Below are 21,154 nucleotides of genomic sequence, written 5' to 3' on the forward strand. Positions count from 1 at the left end.
GGCAGCTCTGCTTCCCCAGTAGGAGTGGGAATCCCATGAGGACCACACAGGTTTCCCCACAGAGCCTTGCATAATGCCTGGCTCAGCACTTCACCTCGACTTTCAAGCTGTTTATGCTCATTCAGCAGTTTCCCATGAATGTCATTTACGTCAGATATAATTGTCCTCCTAGGCCTTGATGACTGGACTGATACTGGCCAGATAAGCATTTTTTAGTCACTTTTCTCCAAAATCGTCTAAACTAACATCATTTAGCTTCTTTGCAACCAAATCCATGACACTGTACTTCTGTTTAAGTAAAGTGTCGTCTTGTTCCTGGATCTCTTTCAGGCCAACTGTTTTACTAAGCCAACCCTACCACTATCACCTGGAAACTCAACCAAGATCATGATGGTCTTCCAAGAAGATGGTATTTATTGCTCACTAGAGTTCTTTGTTTTTCATCTCCGTTCTCCATTCTGACTTTTTCTACATAGGTTGAAATTAAAAAGAGCTTTATAGAAGGCTGGGAGCAGAGCAGGCAGAAGAATGAAACTGTACTGCGCACAATTTTCCTTGACCTTAGCAGTCCAGTAGGCAGGAAAGAAAATGACACGTGGTGAGACCTGGTGTCCATTAGTGTTTCAGAAATGCGTTCTGTCTCCTCTCAGGGCCTCTCCTCTTCTGCAGCCTGTCGGTTCCTTGGTTTAGCCAGTATACTATTTTGGATTGCACAGCAGTAAATCACTTTGGCATTCACCTGAGGCTGCCTTGATTCAGTCTTTCAGACTCTAATAAGTGCCTGTGGGTCTTCTAAAATCTAGTCCTAAATTCGGTGACTCGTGGATTACACTGTACACATTATGTCTGACGTGTCCACTCTTGCTTCTGATTGCCAGAAGGGCTCTCCCACCCTGCAGTTCTCTATACAAACTCCAGTCAAATGAAAAACCCCTAGTCTTGATTCTTGTTGTCACACAGCGCTTTAGTTGGTTGGCAAAACAAAGATAGCAATTAGCAGGTAAGTACTGAAGTTTAGTTTGTAGTTGTCCTTTCCTTCTTTTTCTGTTTATACTTAGCAAAGCTATACCTTAATCTCTCTTTGAAATGAAGTCTCTTTAGGGAAAGACAGTTCTAAGTAAACCCTAAAATACTTGCAACTGAAACCTGCTTTCGAACGGGTTTAAATATTTTAAAATGTCACTGGAGAGTACATTGACTATGATGATTCATTGTCCCAACCACTCTTTTGACCATCATTTCATTCCCCTCATTACTTCTCTGTGATTCTATGGTCCATCATTATGACCACTCATTTTCAAGCACCTCAATTCTCTTATCCCTTTGTTTCTTTGACTTATTTGCCTGGCAAAGCCTTGACCTTGATTAAACCCCACCTTCTTTGTGCCTGCACCTGAGCATGTTGAAGGTTGCTAGAAAAACATGCTGACTGGTTCACTTTATGGCCACCATCTCAGATGAGGACCAGAGTAACAAAGAATGCCAGGTAGCCTAGTAGGTTTGCTTCCTCCATCACCATAATGAGGAATTATCTTCATTTCTCCTTCCCATCCTTCCTTTCTTGGCCTCCTCCTTTCATTCATTCATTTTTAAAAGTTTATTCATTCAGTAAGTAGACAGTGCCTGGCACAGTTCCAGGCATTCAGAATACATCAGGGAACCAACCAAAGAGCCCCTCTCCTTGAGGTGTTCACCTTCTAATGAGTGAGACAGTGAACAATAAACTTAAGTAAATAGCATAGTATGTTAGAAGGTGATACGGCAAAGGAAAGAGTAGAACAAAGTGTGAGAGTGCTGGGGGGTGAAGGGATATGCATTCTAAATACGCTGTGATGTAGGGGGCTCACTGAACATGACATCCGACCAAAGACTGAATAGGTGAGGGAGTTGGCTAGCTGTGATTCCCTACCATCTTCTTGCCCCTCCACCATCTCACCTCCTTTATCTGTATCTCCACCGCCCACACACAGGCTCTGCTGATAACCTTGTCTATACTTTGATAGAGGATAGAATCAATCGGACAGGGTCTTCTGAGGCCATCCCCACGCTCACTCTCTGCCTTCCCACCACGACTACGCTTGAAGTGTCTGCCACTGTTCCCAGAGCCCCCCTGTTGTGTGCTGAATTCCCTCCCATTTCACCTTCTCAAGGACTTGGCTCCTATGATCGTCTCTTCTCTCTCCTGCATCATCAATTTTTGCTCTCTTTCAATTATTATAAATATGCTCCTGTAACTCATATCTTAAGAAAAATCCCTTGAGCCCCACATTCTCCTCCAATGACCACCTTGTTTCTCTTCTCCACTTCACAAAAGTCTTCTTCAAAGATTTGTCCAGCATCATTGTCTCCATATCCTCACCTACCATTCTCTCTCTCTCTCTTTTTTTTTTTTTTTGCGGTACGCGGGCCTCTAGCTGTTGTGGCCTCTCCTGTTGTGGAGCACAGGCTCCAGACGTGCAGGCTCAGCAGCCATGGCTCACGGTCCCAGCCGCTCCGTGGCATGTGAGATCTTCCCGGACCGGGGCACGAACCCGTGTCCCTGCATTGGCAGGCGGACTCTCAACCACTGTGCCACCAGGGAAGCCCTCTCTTTTTTTAATTGAAGTATAGTTGATCTACGACATTGTGTTAGTTTTAGGTGTACAGCAAAGTGATTCAGTTATACATTGTTTCAGATTATATTCCATTACAGGTTATTACAAGGTATTGAATATAATTCCCTGTGCTGTATAGTTTGTCCTCATTGCTTATCTATTTTAGGTATAGTAGTTTGTATCTGTTAATCCCATACTACTAATTTGTCCCTCCTTCCCTCCCTTTCCCCTTTGATAACCATAAGTTTGTTTTCTACATCTGTGAGTCTGTTTCTGTTTTGTAAATAAGTTCATTTGTATCATTTTTTTGGAGTCTACATATAAGTGATATTGTATGATATTTGTCTTTGACTTATTTAGTATGATCATTTCTAGGCTCATCCATGTTGCTGCAAATGGCATTATTTCCTTTTTTATGGCTGAGTAATATTCCATTATAAATATATACACCACATCATCTTACAGCAGTCATCTGTGGATGGCTCTTTTGAAACTACTTGATCTGGGCTTTCTCCCTCTATAGACACTGATTTTATTAAGGTCAGCTTTAACCAAATCCAGTGCTCGTGCCACCTCTGTTATCTTACTGGCTTTGTCAACAGCATTTGTCCACACGGTGGATTGTTCCTTCCCTGAAAAACATTCTTTTCTTGACTTGGGAGACATCTCACGCTCTCCTGGATTTCTCCCTTCTTCGTTTGCTCACCCTCCTCTTCCATTTGACCTCCAAATGTTAGTACATCCTAAGACCTGGTCCTGGGTGCCTCTCCTTCTATATCTCTATCTCCTTGTGATCCCATGAAGTTCCATGCAGAGCTTTTATATAACTTCTATATTGCAGTCAAGGCTTGAGCCAACAGGATTTACTACTTGATCTCAGGATAGCAGGGGAGGGGGAAGAGTTACCAGTTACTTGCAGTTACCAGGGACCCAGCATAGCAGTAGCTTCATCCAGAAACCTTCCTCTGTGGAAGGGAATGGCAGATCACACACCAGTCTTCAAGGCTTCTAATCACAGCTCAATGGCCAGAGCTCATTATATGGCTCCAGATGAACACTGGGCCCGGAAGCTCTGATGTCCATGTGCCCAGAGATACACTAATGGCTCCCACACAACAAGGTTTCTTGCATTATATAATTTTATATGTCATTTATATCTATATATACTTTATATATAGATATCTGTCCATATCTATATCTATCTATCTATCTTAGCCCTATAAAGTAGGCAAAGGAGTTATATCAGCATTACACCAATGAGGAACTGATATGGGTGGAGGTATAATCTATCAGCTACATTTTTGTTATTAAAGATCATATGAGCCCCATTTCTTGACAGCTTTTTCACAACCTTTAGGTAAAAAGCCATTTGTAAGCTACCACTACATGTGCTGTTACTGCATCCTCTAATTTTGATCAGCATTCCACCAAGAGATAAACAGAATAGGCCTAGGAGGGATGTCATAACCTTTCCAAGTACGTTAGAAAGTATTTCCAAAGTTAAATTGCTGCTTCACTGGCAGCAGACAACCTGCTTACTTGTCCTTTCTGGCTCACGCTTGTTTGATGGCTGTTAATCTCTGCAGTTTATTAAGGGCATAATGACACATGGGTTATTGACTGGGTCACAACTGTGAATACTTATCAGCTGGTCAATCATTTGTGATAATATAAAGTATAACTGTGATGATATAGTTGTCCCCAAGTTCAACTTATCTAATATACCACCTTGAAGGATGAGAGAAATGTTATGATGAGGACTTTTGATGGACTTGGGCATATCAGAACTGACATGGCTTTCTTCTGAGGAGAGATTTAGTACTGCATGGAGGGAACATCCACAAAGGGAGCATTTTCTCTCCTGTGCTCCCATAGGACATGAGACCAACTTCTATTCATATTCATCACATGTCTTAGCCTTCTCTGTATCCCAACATAGTACCCAGGATGTAGTTAAGTTTATCTTTAGGTGTTTGTTGAATGACTTTATGAGTGGTTATGTTGTGAGGTAGATAAGACATTTGTTTTACATAATAGATGCACTGTGATACTAAGTCGTTGTTGGAGAAGGATATTCTGTATCAGTGTGTATTCATTAGCACTACTCATCAGGTATAATCCCTCTTCCTGGTGGCCTCACAGACAAGTCCATATGACGACTTCTGTCCCGTGAGCTAGGCGCAGAAGTGGTGTGTGCCCTTATGAAACCCTCTGAGCTCTGCCTTCCCTCTGGCCCAGTGACCCATCAGCATGAATCACTGAGTCACTGCAGTAAGCTGACCTGCAGTGGACATGTAGCATAAACAGGAAGTAGACCTTTATCATAGCACCAGGCAATAGAAATAATGTAATTTAAATTTTTTGGTAACAATATATGAAAAGTAAAAAGCAGATGGAATTAATTTTAATGTTTTATTTCATCCAGTAGATATAAATTATCATTTAAACATGTAATCAGTAGAGAAATTGATGAGATACTTTACGTTCTTTTTTTTCAGACCTCTAAGTCTTCAAAATCTAGTGCATATTTTCCCCAGATCTCAATTTGGACTAGCTATATTTTAAGTACTTAGTAGCTACCGTATGGACAGTACAGCGCTACCATTTCAAGTCACTGATATTTAGAGTTATTTGTTGCTGCAGCATAACTTAGCTTATCCTGACCCATAACACCAAACTTGGATTTTCTTCAGCTATCCCGATGCAGTGAGTTTCCTAGGTTTGATGTAGGAATCACCAGGGTTGATGCAGAGTAACCGAGAGCATGTTGCATCAGTGTTCACTTAATTGAAACACAGGGAACCTCTGAAGAAACATGGAAATTTGTGCTTAGCTCTTTGGCTTTGGACCTCTCCTCGTTGTGATCTAGAGGAGTGTTTACCTAAGCTTCTCATATGTAAATTTAAACCACCTTGAAACCTCTGTGGTGGCAAGAAGGTGAATTTTTCTGTCTAATAGTAGTGTTTTAACAAGGTAATCAATAACGTGAGAAAGTTACTCACCCCAAGTAATTAATTAGTTATTAATTAATTAAGGAATTAATTAGTTAATTAATTCCTTATTTAATTCCTCAATTAATCTGTGATCCCAAGATGTTCACAGATTAATTGAGGAAATGTTCATTCTCCATGACTACATGCTTAGTAACATACTAAGCATGTAGTATGTCCTCTCCATGACTACATGCTTAGTAATGTACTGGGAATATAGTTGTGGGGAAGCTGTACACTTTCCTAAAGACAGCAGTGAAATATGTAATTTCAGAATTAATGGATATAACCTGTATTAGTTTTATATTGCTGCATAAGAGATGACCTCAAACTCAGAGGCTTACAACAGTCCATGTTTATGATCTCATAGGTTCTCTGTGGGTCAGAAGTCTGGATAAAACTCAGTGGGGTCTTCCAGTCAGGATGCCACAAGGTTGCCATCAGGGTGTCAGCCAGGCTGCATTCCTTTCTGGAGTTCAAGGTCCTTTCACATGGTTATTGGCAGAATTTATTTCCTGGCGGTTGTCAGACTGAGGTCCCCCTTTTCTTGCTGGCTGTCAGTCAGGGGCTGCTCTCAGCTGAGGCTGTTGACGACTCTTAGCCCTCCTGGGCCCTCTCACATTGGTACCTTACTTCTTCCAAGCCAGCAGAAGAATCTCTCTGACCTCGAGACTCTCTTTTAAGTACTGACCTGATTGGTTCAGGCCAATCCAGGATAATCTTTCTTTTGATTAACTCAAAGTCAACAGATTAGTATCCCAACCCCAGGAATGCCATCCCTCATATTCACAGGTCCCTCCCACACTCGAGGAGTGGTGATTATCTGGTTATTCAGGATGTGTAATCCAGTGGGGTGGGAATCTTGGGGGCCGTCTTAGAATTTAACTTGCCACATAACTTGAGATCTAAAGAAGCAGAGGGCTTCCCTGGTGGCGCAGTGGTTGAGAGTCCGCCTGCCGATGCAGGGGACACGGGTTCCTGCCCCAGTCCGGGAGGATCCCACATGCCGCAGAGCGGCTGGGCCAGTGAGCCATGGCCGCTGAGCCTGCGCTTCCAGAGCCTGTGCTCCGCAACGGGAGAGGCCACAACAGTGAGAGGCCCGCGTACCGCAAAAAAAAAAACAAAAACAAAACAAAATAAAGAAGCAGAAATTTATCAGGCAGAGAAAATAGCATGTGAGAAAACCCCAAGACTGTCAGGAGTTTGGGGATGTGGAAAGAAGAAGAGATGAGGGCCATGTGACTGGAACCCAGAGAAAGGAAAAATGATACAAGATAAAGGAGTAGCCGGATCATGCACTGGCCGCCTTAGTGATTTTCCAGAGGGCCATGGGAAACCGTGGATCACAATGCATTTTTAAAGGCGTCTCTGATGTCAGCGACAATACACAAGGCAAGAATGGAACTGGAGGGAGCCCAGCTTCGAGGAGTCTTCAAGGAGCTCGATGATGGAGACTTACAGGGGGATGGGGTGGTGGAGATGGAGAGAAGTGGACGGATTGGAGAGAGATGTAGGAGGTAGAGTCAGTCAAACACAGTGATTGACTGAATGTGGGCCAAGGAGAAAGAAGTCAAAGGTGACTCTTGGAATTCAGGGACTGGGAGGATCATTGTGCCGCTTCCTGAATCTGGGGACACTGAGGAGAAGAGCATTTTTTTCCAGAGAAGTGGGTCTCTTTTAGACACATTGAGTCTGATGTGCCCATGCAACAGCCAGGGGTAGATACCATGTTGGCCGTTGGCGTTGCTGATCTGGAACTCGGAAGAGGGTTCTGAGCCAAAGACAGGGATCTGGAAGAATCAGACGATAGGTGACATCTAAAGCCACACACCTATTTCCTGTCACTGATGCTAATGTCATCTTCAGGGGGTGAGCATTGTGACCATTTAGGAACACACGGTAGCCCAGAGGCTTTTCTCTACCAGGACACAATAAGAGTGTGTGTGTGTGTGTGTGTGTGTGTGTGTGTGTGTGTGTGTGTGTGTGTGTGTGAAAGAGTGAGTGAGTGTGTGTATGTGTGCACGCATGTACATGAGTTGTGGAGAGAGAATTGCGTCCGCATCAGCTGAAGAGTTTTTTTGAACTACACTCCGAAATTCTGATGAGTCCTCAGGGAATTGAGAATTAAAAAAATGAAAAGAAACAAAGTCTTTTTAGGGAGTTATGCCCTCATTTTTCAGAGAAAACTGAAACTCAGGAAAGTGCAAGTCATTTGCCTGGTGACACACAGCTGAGTAGATGGCAGCCCCACTGAGAGGAGTTGAAATTGCTTAGCGATTACTTTGAGTCTTTTAACCCTCCAGAAATGTACACTTCTCCATCCATTTCAGAGACTGGATTCCAGATCCACCAAAAAAAATTCCGCCATTAGCTATAAATTAGCAGAATGTTCCCCGAGCATTCTATGGGAGGAAGAAGGAAAGTCTTAGCTGTTGAACCACCCGCAGTGGTTGTAAGCTGACAACCGTGTCAGCTTCAGAGCAGTCATGCTTGGTATTGTCCTCATTTTACAGAGGAGGAAACAGGCTCATGAGCTGGTGTCGTGCCAGAAACACACAGGGAGCGTGAGTGGCAGAACCAGGCTTCGAGTTTGTTTTTACCGCTGGCCTTACATGCATTTTAGGATGTTTAGCGGGAACTGTATGCACTGTACCTTGGATTTCAATACGTAATTAAGTATTTTTCAGAAAAAATAAAATGACAATGGAATTGAATCCACAAAGAAAACGTATTCATGAGCCCCACTTTCCTCTTGTGAAGCAGCGGTTCTGGAGCCCAGCTGCCTTGGTGAGAATCCGGGCTCCCTCGTTACTCACTGTGTGATCTTAGCCAAGATCTTTGTGCTTTAGTTCCTCATCTGCAGTAAAGCAGGGTAATGATGCTGGCTGCATAGGGTTGGTGTGAAGATTAGGTTATTTAACATGTGTAAAAGCTAAAACACTACGTAGCATGTGGTAGCACTATGTAACTGCTCCCACCTCTACTGTTCCTATTTTTTTTCTCCAAGAGGCTTATCTGAGTTCCCAATTGGAAATTCATCTCTCCTTTCTTGTCCCCAGAGTGTCAGGGGTTCGCTTTGTTCTCCTGGCAACATAGTTATGAGAGAGTGAAATCCAGGTAGTTGCCTGAGGGGGTACAGAAGAGATGCAAGTGGCTATCGACCCTTTGTGCCCAATAGATTGAAACGTGGAGCGTCTTTATGCCTCAGGTTTTCATCCATTAACTCTTGTCCCTGCCCGGAATGTGCTCTCCCTGGATAATGGAACAGGCTTCTTTCCTACTTCTTCAGGTTTCTGTTCAAACGTCACCTTATCAAAAGGCCTGTCCGCAGCACTCTGTCTAAATAGCATCTCCTTCTCACCGTTATTTTCTGTTTTCCTCCCCTTCTTTATTCTTCTTCGAAGCACACCGTCAGAAGTATCGTGTGTCTGTTCATTGAGGGTTGTGTCCCCCATAGAACCTGAGCTCCACGAGGGCAGGGATTCGGCCTGTTTCGTTCACAGCTGTACTCCCAGCACCTAGGACAGTCCCTGGCACGTAGAAGGCCCCCAGTGAAGGTCTGTGGACGACGTGAATGGATGAGTGAGTGAATGCTAAATTACAATTCACGTGATGAGATGCGTGGTCAGCTGCAGAGACCACCATGATTTCCAGGTGCCCTTCTGCTGAACAAGTTTGGAACAAACCGAATGATTCTAGCCCCTCCTTTGCAGGTGAGGAAATCGAGGGCAGGGAAGAGGCCAGGTTCCAGATCTAAGGTGCAGCCAGAGAGAGAGCCAGGATTGGACAGTTTTCAACATGTTTTCACAGGCCATTTTAGTCTGCGCCTCAAAATAGCCCTAGACGTTTGCAGCTCCGGGAGTCATGTTGTCTCCGTGTGGCCAGTGAGAGAACTGAGGTGACTTACCCAAACTCGCAAGGAAGAGCTGTGACAGGACCTGGCCCAGGTGTTCTTTCCACCACAGAGCAGCACATGGTTGGCTGTTGGCCAGTGATCACCTAACAAGTCACATCAAGGGGACTTCTAGAAAGTATCTAAGCCTAGGTCTCCTGTAGTCTTCTGTGCTCTAATGAAGTTCCAGCTCTTTTAAAACGGTTTTCTTCAAGGTTAAAAAAGGATTGGGGATCATCTTTTGAGCTGAGTGGCTTTTTTAAGTTCAACAGCCTCTTGCAGGGCGTCCGGTTGACATAGGATACTCTGGGCTGCCGTAGACCCATGGGGGCTATTTCCAAACAGACCCCTGTTTCGTTCCCCGTTTCTTGCTCACCTGTTCCCTGTCCCTGTTTGGCACAAATGTAACCCCAGGATGCACTTGGTGTCTTAGATGAATGAAATGAGCTTGCAAGTGAGAGCCGGGCAGCTTCCTTCAAGCCAGGCATTCACTCTGTGATATCTGTGGAGAGGAACATAGTTCAGTTTGCAGATGCAGCTGCCTTTCCTGGTCCCTCCAGGCAAGCACCTTTGTGTTCCTAACGTTCCACGGATATACTTTCATGGCCAAGATTTGGAAACCTGGTGGGAAGAAAGAAATCTTGTTCCTCAATTAAAGCTTTAACTTAAAAAAATATTTTTACCTGCCACAATTAATTACAAGCCTTCCTTCTTACTGTTTAAAGAGTATTTTTAGTGCACAAGGAACTGGCTAAGTACTTTGCATACAGTAAAGCTTGTAGTCCTCTGAAGAAATCTGTAGCGCTGCTGTTGTTCCCATTTCACAGATGAGAGAACTGAGGGTTACAGAGATTAAGTAACTTGTGCAAGGTCACCAGCTACTAATATCAGATCTGGCACTTGAACCCTAACTCCAAAGCTTGGACTTTTAACCACTACACTGTGTGCTTTCTCTACTCTGTTTTCCTTCAGTGTCTAAAGGAAGGTTGCATATCCTCATGCAGCCCTTGTTTTGTAATTCTACTTAAATTCCACATATACATTTTTTATCTCCATGGCTAGGGTATTAGCGTCTCAGGGGCAGGAATTTTCTCATTTTTGTATAGCCCAAAGCCAGTTGCCTTATTATAACATAAACGACCCTTTCTCAGCACAAGGCAAGTGGTTGATGCACTTGCAATAAATGTTTGATAAAGAAATGATTAACCAAATCTTTTAAATTGCTTTCCTTTCTCCTGCTACCTTTTAAAATGTGTCACCATCGTTTCAGTATAACCCAGTCAGTGAAAGTGGACCTGAAATGAAAAGAGATTGATAAAAATTTCCCAGAATAAGGTTTCTATGGCAAACGTGATTTCTAGTACATTCCCTTGATGCGTGCACACACATTATCCGCGTGTGACTCTGTACAAGACCGTGATCTCATTCAGGCAAACATCACAGACGTCAAACAGAACCCAAAATTGCAATGAGTTTTTTCTTTGAAATCAGAGATGTGTGTCTAATGAGGGCCTGCAGGGGGAGGGAGATCCCATCTGCACTTCTACCTGGGGAATCCTTGGAGGTTGCTAGGAGTGTTCATTGTCTCGGAATCCCTGGCAGGTGTGCGAGAGCTACAGCCTGGGAACCTTGGGCACAGAGCGGGGATGAGCCGCTTCTGACTTCTTGACAAGATGCTCTGAAGTAGCGATAGCTTTCCCCAGCGTGGGCCAGGGGAGTCACACATGGGCTTCGTTCGCTGGTTTGTGGGTGGCAGGGAGGTGTGCTTGGGAGACAGACACAGCTTGGTGCCTGTGTGCCCTCCTCGAACTCAGCTCTGACTCAGGAAAGCCAGCCAGAACATGGAAGTTCCAAGTTTCCCTGCAGGGGACAAGCTGGACACTGTTAGAAGTGGAGTTCCACCTCAGCTGTACATCAGCAGCAGGACGGGGGCCAAGGGCAGTGTCAGCAGGCAAAGGGGAGGCGGCCACAGCAGCAAGGCTGGGACAAAGGGCACTGATGAATGAGGCCACTTCTAGCCAGCAGCCCAGGCGTAGCTGCGGGAAGGGTTACCTGAGCTGCCCCTGGCTTATCTGACACAGCTCATCACTTCATCCTTCTAGACACCCATTCCTCCTGGGTTCTGCTTTGCCTTTGTCCCTCTCCTTGCTTCCCTCCCTCTCTGATGGCTCCTTCTCAGTCTGCTTTGATGGTTGCTTTCTCCTCTTCCAAACCTCTAAATGTTAGTGTGCCCTGGGGCTCAGTCCTTCCCTGTACTCTTTCCTTAGGTGACCTCATCAAGTTCTATGCTTTTAAATGTCAGCTACATGCCTGCAATTCTCAATAAGTCCCACCCTCTGAGAGCCAGACTCCCATATCCATTTGCCTGCTTCAAACTTCTGTGTACCTGTCGCCCAGGTACCTCAAACATGCACATCCCAGAGTAAACAGCCATCTTCTCCCTGACTCTCGTCTACATCAGTGCGTGGTATTAACCACCCCAGTTTCCCAGACAAAACAACCTGCACATGCTTCTAAGACGCCGGATTCTTTTCTCACTCTCCTCATTTGATCAATCCCAAGTCCTTTCAAATCTACCTTCAGGTAGATCTCAAGTCTGTCCATTTCTCCCTTCCTTGCTGCATTTACCTTCTGGTTCCAGCCACCATCTTGTCTCACCTGGCCTCCTGGAATAACTTTTCTAGTGAATTTTTCAGCCCTGTGCTCCCCCTGGGACATTCCCCACAGGACATTCAGAGTGTACTTTCTGAAACAAGTGATGCCGTCACCCCTGTCTTTAATCCATTGGTAACTTCCCATTGACCTTAGGAATAAAGTCCAAATTCCTTACAGCACTGAACCTGGCCTGGCAGTGTGTGTCCCCAGCTCTCCTCTTCAGCCCTATTATCAGGTATTCTCCCTGCCTCACACTTTACAGTATCCAGTCACCTGAGCCTTTTCAGTTCCTAGTGTCATCTCCCATCTCTGGGTCTTCGTACTTGCCGTTCCTTCTGCTTGGAATGCTTTTCACTTGGCTTCTCCCATAGCTGACATCTTCTCAGCTTTTGGATCTGAGGTTAGATGTTATGGCGGCAGGGATCAAACAGCTGTACCCTGCCTTCTACCGGCCCACAGCACTGTAATTCTTGTCCTTTTTACCACCTTTCATAATTTTAAATCATATGTTTATTTGTTGTTCAATGTCTGCCTCCTGCTTCAGACTGTAAATTTGGGCTACCGTAATATAGCCAAGCACCTGGCAGAGTACCTGGTACATAGTCGTCACTTAATGAATGTCTGTTGAATGAGTGAATGAAGGAATGTCCTTGGAGGAACATGTAGGGGACTGTGGAAGGACAGGAGATAGGAATTGGGGGCTTGACTCTCAGGGTTTCCTCTGGTTTAGCCTTGTGCTCAAAGACTGGAAAATCCTTTGCAGGTATTCGCTCCTTATCTGTCGCATTCACAGGTTGTAACTACGTAACTAGCTGTGTTCTTCCCGCCACTGCCAATGTGGTGTGGCCCTTCTTAGAGATGATGATGACTAACATGTTTTGGATGTACTGTGAGTACCCCACCTGTATTATGTCATTTAATACAACTCAATAGATAGCTGTTGCTATCATTTCCCATTTTACAGATGAACGGACTGAGGCACAGAGAGGTTAAATAGCTTGTCCAGGATCACAGAGCTGGTAAGAGGTAGACATATGAATATGAATATGGGCAGTCAAACCTCAGAGTCTGCATTCCTAACTAACGTCTGGTCCAGCTAGCCGCGTGGCTCTGTCCCTGTACTCTCTCCCAGATTGACTTCATCCAATCCCATGGATTTAAATATTGTCTATGTCCTGGCCACACTTACTTTGTATCTCTGGCCCAGACTGCTCCCCTGAGCTCCAGACTCATTTATCTACACCCAGGACATCTTCTCGTGACCATCACAAACTTACTTAGCATTTCCTAAACTGAGTTCATGATGTGCCTCCATGCCCCTGCTCCCAGACCCTCTTCCAGCCATGGTTTTGGGGGTCGTGAGATGGAGAGATGTGTGCATCTACACGTCTCTGAGAGGTGGGTTGCTTGCGTTAGATAACGGCGTGCTATTTATTCTTTTGCTTACTGTTGTCGTATCTAACCTTCAGGTCAAGGACCATGATTTATATATCTTTGCATTCCCAGCCTCTAGTACATAGAAGGTGTTCAATGTGTTCTTGTTGAATGAACGAGAAAGAAGGAATGTTTTCTGTGAATCCTACCTATTTCTCCTCCAGGTGTTTTCCATGCTACTTCTTAATTTCTCCAATCATTCTTCTAAGGAGATTTTCCAGACTCCTCTAAATGGTCATTTTTCTTCTCCCCAGTGTTCTAACCTAAGGGATTTTTATTGCAGTATATTAATGAAACAACTGTATGTTTCAAAAAATTCATTTTTATTTCTTTTCATTTTGGCACTTGCACACTTGGATTTATGTGGAAAGGAATACTTAATAACAAGGAAAAACCTATTTAAGCACAGTAGCTAATCATTCAGCACCGGAGAAAAGAGTGATATATGAGCTATATAATTAGCAATCATCTGTTTCACATTTATTTGTCTGGGCTGAAGTTCAGTTTCTCCTTAAAAACAGAGTATAAGTAATAAGTCCCATAGACACAGGTGTGCAAGCATGCACACACACACACACACGAATAGACACTCATCATCATTAATGGGAATTCAATTAACATTTTTCTCAAGATTATCTTAAATATAGCTTAATTTTCCCTCTTTGTTTTTGTTGCTTTGTTTTCTGAAATACTAAATTCTTTTCAGATTAGTTTGTATAAACTGATAAAGAATTCAGAGATTGTGTCTTCAATGCACATAAAAGCCATGGATTTATTTAAACCTCAGAGTTTATCAGATAAAATTGACAAGGGAGTCAGGGGATGTGGCTGTGGACTCAGCTTTGCCTGGGATAAACTTTCAGTTTGGCTGTGGGTGACTTCCTTGACTTAGTCTCTTCCTTCTTTAAGAAATTGAAGTAAAGCCTCTCTTACAAGTTTGAGAATAAGATGAGGTAATGTGTAAAAGTGCTTCTAAAATTATAAAGCACTAAAAACTAGAGTGATGGTTTTATAATTATTGTTATAATTGAAATAATAGGAAAATGGAGTTATTTTTATTTGCTCTTTTATGCAGAAAATGGTTGAGATCCCACATTAGAAGTTTAGTTGACTCAGTATGTGTTCAGATGAACTTGGCTTTTCCAACACACAGAAGTATGGCACGTAAAACGTGCCCTAAATGGAATATAGTACTGTGTTCTCCTTAATATTTTCATACATTCATGGGAGATCTACAAAATGATTATCCTTGCAATAGAGTGTATATTTTCTGTAAAACTAGCAATCACAGTAATTCCATGAAGAGAGTATATTCTGAGATTATCCTCTATCTAAATCAAGGTTTGATTGATTCTGTAAATCAGTCACATTCCCATCTTCTTTATTTTGCACAATTTTACTCGTTCTCTCATGGGAATATGAGAGAAGAAATAGCAGGAAGTGAGAACCTTGTCAGAAAGCTAGGTGAATTTAAAGCATTCCCGGTATTACCATGAAACCTCCCAAGTGAGGAAGCTACAAAACCTTCCCAGGCTCTGGAGTGTATCTTTAGTATAAACAAAAAGGCCCATTTTTTTTTTTTTTTTTTGCGGTACGCGGGCCTCTCACTGTTGTGGCCTCTCCCGTCGCGGAGCACAGGCTCCGGACGCGAAGGCTCAGCAGCTATGGCTCACGGGCCCAGCCGCTCCGCGGCATGTGGGATCCTCCCGGACCAGGGCACGAACCCGTGTCCCCTGCATCAACAGGCGGACTCTCAACCGCTGCGCCACCAGGGAAGCCCCAAAAAGGCCCATTTTAAGGAAAAATAATCTTTCTTCTGCTTTTTAACTTAGAAAACTGTATTATATGTGGAAAAACAAGTGGCAATCTTTTCCAAAGCACAAGAATGCTCAACTGATAAGCTTTGAGAACATCTCAGATCAAGGCATCAGCACATCCACAGACGTGAACGGGACACAATGGAGAGTGTGTGTGCTGTGTTTCTGTATATTCCTGTATGGACATTGCCACCCATGAGCTCATTCACGCTACCCCTGGCTACCTGGCTCTAAGCACCCAGTGCAGGGAGGTAATAGGTTACTAAACAGAAAACCAGTTTGTGCAAAGAGACACAGCCCTAGTCATTGCTTTTTCAGTGGTTGCTGGCGTGTTTGTTCCCTGTGTGGGCACCTTATTTGCAGTAATCAGCTATGTGGGCTCCAAGAGTCACTTAATCTTCTTCACTTCTGGCTTCATAGGACTCCCAGCTTTCACTTGAGCCAGGACTAACTATTCACATTTCACTAGACAAATATTGGTTGAGTGTACCGTCTATAGTAGGCACTGTGCTAGGCCCAGAGGATTCACCCATGAATAACAGAAACTTCCCTTGTTCTCAAGGGGATTAGAGACAGGGGTCTGCTTATCCTAAGCTGAAAGATAAAACCTTATTTCAGCCCGAACTGCCAGAAAGTTTGATTTTCCTAACCAATATCAAAGGGTACCCCACCACCACCATTGTGGATTTGGGCCTTGGCCCTCCTCCCCATGGGAAATTCAGTGTCACCAGAGTCCCTGAGAACATTGTAGTTGACACCAGCTTGATTTTCATAATATCTTGAGGAGTTCTTATGAATTAAGTACACTATTTATAAGCCTAACCAGAAGACCCTGAATGAAAATACAAGAGATGAATTACAATTGCATTTCATCTGCAATATAAAAACAATTCCCTGTAGTGCAAATGCACCCCAGCTAAAGCACAAAGTTGAGCTTTTTTTGTCAGCTGTGTAAAAATATTGGCTTGTTTATAAATACTATTATAGGGAGAGTTCAGCCACAAAGGCCTAACATATCTTAAACTACAAAATTTTAAATTGATACTCTTAAACTGTAAAACTTTAAATAGTATGCAGTTCAGAACGACTGTGTGTGAGAAGGATATGGCTAAATAATTGGCCGTTTTGCTAATTTTAAACTGCTCTGGCTTACTGTTTCTCATCTTTCTTCTGCTTCCTTCCACAACTCAGCCCTCCCCCTGGGAAATGACTTCTGAAGGAAATCTCCTAATTGGAGATGTCCCCTTGGTCAGAGGCATAGATCAAAATGTGTTGGGGGGTTAACAGAGTATGAAGCTCTAGTTTTACTTGCTTGTCTAAGTTCTGTGTTGATAAGAAGCCCCAGAGGAGGCAAAGGTTTGGGGCCAAAGAACACAGTCCTTTGAAAAACCCTTGCTGATACTGACCCAGATTTAAGACTCACATCCCTTAGGTCCCTTTATCTCCACCACCAACAACTATTGCTTTTGCCTGTATGATTGAGAGCCTCTCTCCTTCTCTCTGCTTTCGCTGTAACTCTCCCTTGTTGTTTATCCTCCACGAAGTAGCCACAGTGATCTTTGAACGCCTAAATCAAAATGACTTCCCCGTGGCCCTAGAATAAAGTTTAACCATCTTGTTGTGGCCTGTGAAGCACTACATGTTCCTGCCCACCTTTCCACCCTCTGCTCGCTCCAGTCTCCATGATTAATCCACCCCAGCCCGTCTACTTGCCTCCCTGTCCCTCGACCATAGGACATACCAAGCTATTTCCCAACCTAGGGCCTTGGCACCCAGAACATTCATCCCATGCTCTTTATCCAGCTGGCTCCTTCTCTATATCTCAGCTCACATGTCCCCTCCTCAGAGAGGACTTTCCTTGACCCTTGCCCAAAGAAATGGGTACCCTACCCCAACTCTTCCTCCTAAGACTTTGTTGTCTTCAGAATACTCGTAGCTCTGAATCTGTCCCTCTCTCTTTAACTTGTTTTTGCCTGTCTTCTTTTGTGTGTGTTTTTGCAGAATGTAAATGCCGTGCATATCTCTTTTGCTCCTAAACTGGTTCTCTAGTGCCTGCCACACAGTGGTGTATTGGTTGAGTGGATATATGCGCACATAAGGAGCCAGCTTGTCGCTGAAGAATGCCCCCCATCTTAAACTCTGTACAAGTTCATGTGTTCTAAGTTCCAACTCAATTGAAACCATAGGAGACTTGGATATACTTTTCAATTTAGTTTCTTTTTTCTGTTTCAGTCCTCTCTAATAAATAGTGACATTATCTTTGTGAAGTTGCATGCCCCATGGGAAGTGCTCGGAAGATATGCAGAACAAATGAATGTAAGAATGCCTTTCAGGTAGGTGTAAAAGTATCCCCGCCCCCCCATTCTCTCTGCTACTAATGTACTCCTCTCTCAAAACAAGTAAAACTGAAATGCGGACTGGAACACTCTAAGAAAATCCTTTAAGTGTTTAGGAAATGCAATAAGTACTTCATGGCTAATAATGGCTTCATGGCTTTTTGTGAAAATGTCTGGCTAATTCAGTCCTTAGAAGGGCACATAGTTCACCTGCCTGTGAGAAAGAAATATTTTCCAAGTGGCGTTTTCATTTCCAAAGTGCCATTTTTAGAAACCCTTGTGTACTGCTTCTTTGAATGGCCAGACCCCAGGATCAGTGGTGCAGGTCCTTACTGACTGGTCCCTTCCAGAAAAAAATTCAAATCTACTTCCATTGAAACAAGTTCAAGAAATTTCAGGAAAATGTGATCTTATTTATTTATTTATTTATGATCTTATTTCTTTAAATAACCTATTTTTAAATTTAAAAAAATCAGGTCATAAATACTGCACAAGCACAAGCATTGATATTTATTCCTAGGGGAATAGAAAACAACTTTGCATGGATTTCTCAGTTATTTAAAGGGATTAATTTTCCTCCATCTTACACTGAATATTCTTATTTTCCCTGTAGATTAAGAAAAAGTGATCATTGGCTAGATGGAAATGAAATAAAGTATTAAACCTCAAGTTATAAATGCCAAGATATGTGGAAATAATGGAATCTCTCAGAGGAGGTGGAGGGGTGTAGTACCAAGGACAGTTCCAAAGGGACTAAAGAATTAAATACTTTTAGTTCACAATTTGCCCATAAAGACCAAGTCAGTGGGCAGATATTAGACAAACTGCCAATTCTAAAATATACCTCTTAATGAGCTGTGGAAAGTTACCGACACAAAGAACCATCTACGTTCTTAGAAACGAAGAGGAGCTAGGAACACATTTAGAGAAGGGCAATTTCCAGTCATAGGCCTGTAATATATCTCCTTGGTGCCCCTTATTTTCTTTGTTTACTGGTCTTTATGTCCTAATACCAATTCAAAATAGAGGCTGGATTTCTAGCATCTATTTTCCTTAAGGCAAAATTCCCGAAAGAATTGAGACAAACATAGTTCTAAACTTTTCAGTTATTTATCAATGTGAATCAATACTATATCACACATAAGGACCAAAAATAAATCTATGCTTAGATAGAGTCATATATCAGACCAACATCTTATAGCCCACAGAGCTAAAAAGTCTACCTTTTGATAGTAGTAGTAGTTTTACAGTAGTCAAACCTAGTGAAACTGATACCCCCCTCCCCAGTAGCAACCTCATAAAACCTTTTGCCAGAACACACTTCTCAAGCACAGAACCTGAGCAGATTGTAGAAACATGAGCAAATTCCCTTAGTACCTGGAAGCATTTCATCTCTGAAGCGCCTGGCTGCATCATAGATAATACCTCTGTGTGCTCATTACATAGCAGAAAAATGCTGCCTGCAAGCAGCATTAATACTTTTCTTATGCAGTATTCAGAGACTGTGATCCAGGCAATAAAATGAAAACCATAATAGCTATGAATTATAATCTTAAACGTAGGAATTCCTACAGGGCAATATTTTAGGAGGAAATACTGTTAGTGTGTGGCCACTAATTGGCCTTATTAATATTGATGTGAGTTTACCTAAGCATAGCTTCACTTGATGCAACTTGGTGCATTTAAAATTTATGCTTTCGTTTTGTCCGGTGTTTTAGACACATAACTCTAGCTTATTTATCTATTTGTCTATGGAGACATACGTATTTCCAAAGCAGGAATTGCCCTGCCATGTCAGTTCACCAAAATGTTCAAATGTCAATTTAGCTGACTATTTAAATGCCTCCAAGAATCTTTATTTATTATTTTCTGTAGACTGCACTTCTGAATCCCAGGTTTAGTCTCCTAGGATTTTTATTTCTCCAGTGTTTAAAAGGAAGTCGAGTAATAGGTTTCTTGTGGGAAGTTGTCAATAAAGCCTGCTTCTGCTAAATACCTGTATGTCCATGGATATGGGTTTTTTAAATAGACTGTTTTTAAAACAGTTTTAGGTTTACAGACAATTAAATAGGTAGTACAGAGTGTTCGCATATACCCCCTCTCACCCTACTTACAGTTTCCTTATTATTAATATCTTGCATTAGTGTGGTATATTTGTTACAATGGATGGACCGACATTGGTACATTATTACTATCTAAAGTCCATAGTTCACTTTAAGGTTCACTTCTTGCCTTGCACAGTGCTATGGGTTTTGACAAATGCATAGTGTCAGGTACCCCCTATTATAGTATCACGCAGAATAGTTTCACTGCCCTTAAAAATCCCCTTTACTCTGTCTATTCATCCCTTCTCCCCCCAACCCAAACCCCTGGCAGCCACTGATCTTTCTCTTGTCTCTATAATTTGCCTGTTAACAACATGGGATATGTTTTTATGTTTTCACAGATATGCAAAATAAATTTTGGTGTATAAACTTCCCATTCTCTCTAAGTGAGATATCTCAGGAACGGTTCAGAATTCATACAAACCGTGTTCATTTCATTACCACCCCATTGGTTGAAGCCCAAACTGTAGAAAGGGAGACTGCATTTTAACAAAGCATCTGATACATGTGCTCTCCATTCACGCTACACCCAGAATTTACATTTGTAATGCTTTTTAAAATGCAGGTATATAGAAGTCCAACAGATCCTTAATAAGTCTGATTTTTAAAAAGATTTTTTCCCAGGATTCCTTGGTGTATCTCTTGAATTCACTGATAGGAGGGCCAGGGGTGAGGCAGTATGTTCTAGTGTGGTTATTCATAACAGGATGTTGATACCTATTTGTTAGTGTCTTTCCCGTACTGATTGTCAAATATAAATATGTAGTTTTATATTACCCTTGCCTATATCAGATGAGAGAAGCATTCTCTAAACTTAAAGCGCTATATAAATATTAGTTAATGTAATCCTGTGCCCACTAAATTATGTATGTTGCCAGCAGGCTGGCAACCCATCTCGGCCTCCTGAAAAAAGAGCTGACCTCAGCCGAATTCCTACAAATACCAATTGCTCCAAATTATTGCTCTGCACAGGTTCTGTAGGCGAAGAGCAGCCGTAAACAATGATGGTAACACGGAGAGGGGGCGATATCAATGGAGACGATTTCATATGATTTCATGACTCAAAAAATGCATGCCCTCCGTTCCCACTACATTTCTCACTGTTAATCTCTTTTTAGTTTTTTCTTCTTCACCTCTTACAGGCTTCTATCTTCAATCTCCTTTCCTTCCTTGCTAGTTCAAACTGTAACTGACGATGGGTTTTCTTCTCGACTGGCTTCATTTTTGCTGTTCTTCCAGGAGAAAAATCTATTACCTGCCCCGCCGGTACAAGTTCATGAGCAGGTTAGTAGCATGCTCTGTCATGATGGCGTTTGTTTTAGCTGTTGGCC

The 21,154-nt window shown here is 42.7% G+C and overlaps 1 protein-coding gene across 1 annotated transcript in view; it reads left to right on the forward strand.

The window, feature by feature from the left end:
- Nucleotides 1–21,154, forward strand: part of ANO4 (anoctamin 4) — a 451,959-nt gene that overhangs the window by 272,667 nt on the left and 158,138 nt on the right. Inside the window, exon 8 of the mRNA XM_027107320.1 lies at nucleotides 17,615–17,715. Within this exon, the coding sequence (XP_026963121.1) occupies nucleotides 17,615–17,715 (101 nt within the window). The remainder of the gene's footprint in view (nucleotides 1–17,614; nucleotides 17,716–21,154) is intronic.

This window comes from Aethalodelphis obliquidens, unplaced genomic scaffold (genome assembly GCF_003676395.1).
Source record: "Aethalodelphis obliquidens isolate GAN/ISIS:26980383/991018 unplaced genomic scaffold, ASM367639v1 scaffold8, whole genome shotgun sequence".
In the NCBI taxonomy this organism is placed as follows: Eukaryota; Metazoa; Chordata; class Mammalia; order Artiodactyla; family Delphinidae; genus Aethalodelphis; species Aethalodelphis obliquidens.